This window comes from Mustela lutreola, chromosome 2 (genome assembly GCF_030435805.1).
Source record: "Mustela lutreola isolate mMusLut2 chromosome 2, mMusLut2.pri, whole genome shotgun sequence".
Taxonomy (NCBI): Eukaryota; Metazoa; Chordata; class Mammalia; order Carnivora; family Mustelidae; genus Mustela; species Mustela lutreola.
This window is the reverse complement of record NC_081291.1, coordinates 6,497,742-6,502,268: the sequence shown is the minus strand read 5'-3', so window position 1 is coordinate 6,502,268 and position 4,527 is coordinate 6,497,742. Positions and strand designations below refer to the sequence as shown.

Genomic DNA, 4,527 nt, shown 5'->3' with positions numbered 1-4,527 from the left:
TACCTCAAGGGAATACAGTTTACTAATGATTGGTCTCCATAATTTCTAAATCAGGGTGTGAAAGGTGAACTCTCTTGCCTCACTGTAGGCCTGACTTTGGGTTTTTTTAAATTTATTTATTTATTATTTATTTATTTATTTAATTAAAAGATTTTGTTTATTTGACAGACAGAGATCACAAGTAGGCAGAGAGGCAGGCAGAGAGAGAGGAGGAAACAGGCTCCCCGCCAAGCAGAGAGCCCAATACGGGGCTCCATCCCAGGACCCTGGGATCATGACCTGAGCCAAAGGCAGAGGCTTTAACCCACTGAGCCACCCAGGCACCTCATGACTTTGGGTTTTGATTGACATGATCTAATCACAGGATCAGGTGGAAGCCAGTCTCTATATAAGACCACAGTCATACTTCTATTCTTTTCTGAGCTATCCATATTCTACAACTTTCCTTCTAAGAGTCATCATATAAACATTATAAACTTTGACCTCTGCCTCAGATTCTACCTCTGTGGAGCTGAGAAAAACCTTGAAGTAAGAATTGAAACAATTTGTCAAGCATAAAAAAGTTGAATAAAAGTAAAAGTTGTCATGTTAGAAGCATTTGGTGACAGAAGTAGCAGGCATTCTGGTTCTCCTGTGATTTGTATAACTTTGATTTATTCTTACAACACAGCCCAAGGTACATGGCCCAATCACAGGAAAGAAGGTATCCTTCTGGCCAGTTTCTTCAAGGCACCCTGCATGTCACTATTTCTCAGACTGTAAATAAAGGGGTTCATCATTTGAGGAATCACAATGTACATCACGGAAGCCATAGTATTCCTCCTGGAAGAGTCACTAACTGCGGAACTAACATACACTCCAACAGCCGTCCCATAGAACAAGGACACAACTGACAGGTGAGACCCACAGGTGGAGAAAGCTTTATACTTTCCACTATCTGATGGCATTCTCAAAACAGAGGAGAAAATTTGAGTGTAAGAGAAAATGATTCCAGAGAGAGGAACACCCCCAAGTAAGCAAGCCAAAACATACACCAAGATATTATTGATGAAAGTATCAGAACAGGCAAGCTTGACAACTTGAGCAAGCTCGCAGAAGAAGTGGGGGATGTTCAGGTCTGTACAGAAGGATAATCGTAGCACCATCAGGCTGTGGAGCAGGGCATTGGCAATGCTAATGAGCAGGGAGAGCACTGTCAGCAGGCCACAGAGTTGGGCATTCATAATAACGGTGTACCTCAAGGGATGGCAGATAGCCACATAGCGGTCATAGGCCATTGCTGCAAGGAGAAAATTTTCCAAACCAACAAAAACCAAGACAAAGCAGACCTGGGTGAGGCAGCCTGTATAACTGATGCTCTGAATCTGTGCTTGGATGTTCACCAGCATCTTTGGGATGGTGGTTGTGCTTAAACAGATGTCCGTAAAGGACAGGTTGGAGAGGAAGAAGTACATAGGGGAGTGGAGGTGGGAGTCAGAGATGACAGCCAGGATGACCAGCAGATTTCCCAGGATGGTGACCAGGTACGTGGACAGGAACAGATTGAAGAGGAGGGGCTGTAGTTCTGGATCATCTGTCAATCCTAGGAGAAAGAATTCTGAAAATACTGTCTGGTTTCTGGGTTCCATGTTGTTCATGAATCTGATGGAAAAGATGGAGTGAAAATTTAAAAAAAAAGAAAAAAGGAAGCGTCCCCAGATGAGCCCCAGCAACATCACCTGGGAATTGTTGGAAATACAAATTCTGGTATCAGTCCAGATTGCTGATAAACTCTGAGGTGAGTGATCTATTTTTTTGCAAAATAATGATCTATTTTTGGCAAACTGTCCAGTTTAATTTGATACACACCCAAGTTTGAGAGCCAGTTCTTTTAGAAAAATAAAGGGAAAAAACCCCACTATTGAGGATCCATGTGAATGTTCCAACTTTCCCTCTGCTAATTTTTCCCTCTAACATCATTTTGCACTCTTATTCCCCTTCTCCCTATGTGGCCTTTCTTTTTTCTTTAAACCACCAGCTTTGTCAGAAATATTTCTTGCCTTCAAACAAATAGAAAGATAGGAATCACGTTATCCTATCTATCCTATAGAGTCTGCTATAGAATCTTTGACATGCTCAGAATCATCTGAAATGTGTGTCAAATTATTGACGAGTTAAATCATATTATTACTCCATTCACGCATGGGGGCTCGTAGGGGAGGTGACACTTATGTCATGGATGTGAAGTACACAGTGTGTGGCAAAGGCTAGGTCTGAGTTCAGGTCATCTGACTGCTGAGTTGGCCGTCCTTTTTTTTTTTTTTTTTTATGTGTTGAAGTTTTTACTGAAATTCCAGTCAGTTAACATACAGTACAATATTAATTTCAGGTAACAGTACAGTGATTCAGGGGCACCTGGGTGGCTCAGTGGGTTAAAGCCTCTGCCTTCAGCTTGGTTCGTGATCTCAGGGTCCTGGCTTATCAGGCTCTCTGCTCAGCGGTGAGCCTGCTTCCTCCTCTCTCCCTCTCTGCCCGCCTGTCTGCCTACTTGTGATCTCTGTCTATCAAATAAACAAATAAAATCTTCAAAACAAAACAAAACAAAACAAAAAAACAGTACAGTGATTCAGTACTGCCACACAATACTAGGTGATCAACACAAGTGCCTTTCTTGATCCCCATCATCTAATCAATCCCTCCACCCCCTCCCCTCTGATAACCATCCATTTGTTCTTTATAGTTAAGAGTCTGTTTTTTTTGTTTTTTGTTTTTTGGTTTTTTTGCCTCCCTCTTTTCTTTTTCCCTGTACTCATTTGTTTTTTCTTAAATTCCACATATGGAATGACTTGACCAATCATTGTTAATGCTTCTGGATGATATGGCATTACTATTCCTAAACCACCTCATGTTTCATAACTTCCTTTAAAATGTTAATATTTTCATCTTGAGAAATGCCATAAATCTTCCCTTCACCTACAAGGCATGTCCACCTCTACCCATGATGTAGAGTAGCAGTGTGAAAAAAAATGCAGCCTGTCATGGCATCCATTCAAGTATATGCTCTGCACCTGAGCATAGATTGAAAAGTGTTGCTTATAGAGACCCCTGGATGGCTCAGTCGGTTAAGCATTTGCCTTCAGCTCAGGTCATGATCTCAGGCTCCTGAGATTGAGTCCCATATTGGCTTCCCTGCTCTGTGGGGAGCCTGCTTTCCCTCTGCTTGTGCTATCTCTCTCTCTCTCTCTCTTTCTCTCTGGCAAATAAATAAATAAACTCTTAAAAAAAAAATAAAGGAAGGAAAAGTGAACTGGAAGAAATTGGAGGGAGAGACAAAGCATGAGAGACTGTGGACTCTGAGAAACAAACCAAGGGTTTTGGAGAGGTGGGGGTTAGGTGAGCCTGGTGGTGGATATTAAAGAGGACATGTATTGCATGGAGCACTGGGTGTGGTGCATAAACAATGACTCTTGGAACACTGAAAATAATAAAATAAAATTAATATGTTAAAAAAGAAAAGAAAAATGTTGCTTATTAACTTGAAAGTCACAGGACTCCTCCATGGAAATGCTACTCATCTGTGTTAGAGGTTCATTCTAAGAAAAATTAGGCAACTATGTCAGTGATGTTCTCTGTCCTTAGGGGTCTTTTCCAGCAAAGGTGGTAGGGGGCATATCGTTTTGAAAAAGAGGTGGTGGATATTATAGATTGCATGGAGCACTGGGTGTGGTGAAAAAATAATGAATACTGTTATTCTGAAAATAAATAAAAAAATAATACTGTTATGCTGAAAATTAAAAAAAGAAAGAAAGAAAATGAAAAAATAAACCTAATGGTGACCACCATAACATAATACAAATAAATAATAAATAAATAAATAACAGCTACATGAGAGAATCAAATGGACAGACTTCAAAATGGAGGAAAATTCAAACAATTACTGATCCTTTGAAGACAAAGACCTTCAAGACAGTGCAGATTTATAAGATACTTAGAAGATAATCAAGTGCTCTAATAGGATTGCTCTGTGAAGCAGTGGTGCTGCCTCACCTGGGGGAGACAGAAGTGGCCATGACAGCCTTTATCATTTGGTGTATTACTTAGACCCAGAATTCAGAATGTGACCCAAACCAGCACTTGCTTTGTGAATTGGAAAAGTTGCTCAACTGTATGGAGGCATTGGTGTCTTCAATATAGAGTGGAAGCTGTCACCAAGTCTCACGGGGATGTTGTAGTGATGAGCAGAGCATAGAAGAAAAGCATCCAGATTAGCACTCAGCATATAGGACACTGTTAGTAATATTTGCTATCGTGTGTGTGTGTGTGTGTGTGTGTGTGTGTGTGTGTGTGTGATTTTTGATCTGTGAACAATGGCACCTGGAATATTTCATTTCTCAGAAGGAAGTAGTAGGAAGGGCAACAGAGGAGAGACAATAAAAAGAGAGTACATCCTTACCGTGATAACTGCAAATTTCAGAGAAGTGTTTATGAGCTGAAACTCTAGCTGGGAATCTTTATTGTGTAGAAGAGGAATGAAGTGCCCAGGAATGA

The 4,527-nt window shown here is 40.7% G+C and overlaps 1 protein-coding gene across 1 annotated transcript; it reads right to left on the bottom strand.

Moving 5' to 3' along the window:
* Positions 1-689: 689 nt before the first annotated feature.
* LOC131823477 (olfactory receptor 7G2-like) lies at positions 690-1,649 on the bottom strand. The gene has a single exon (XM_059159876.1). It carries the CDS (start codon positions 1,635-1,637, stop codon positions 690-692), a length of 948 nt encoding a protein of 315 aa, XP_059015859.1. The 5' UTR covers positions 1,638-1,649.
* Positions 1,650-4,527: the final 2,878 nt, after the last annotated feature.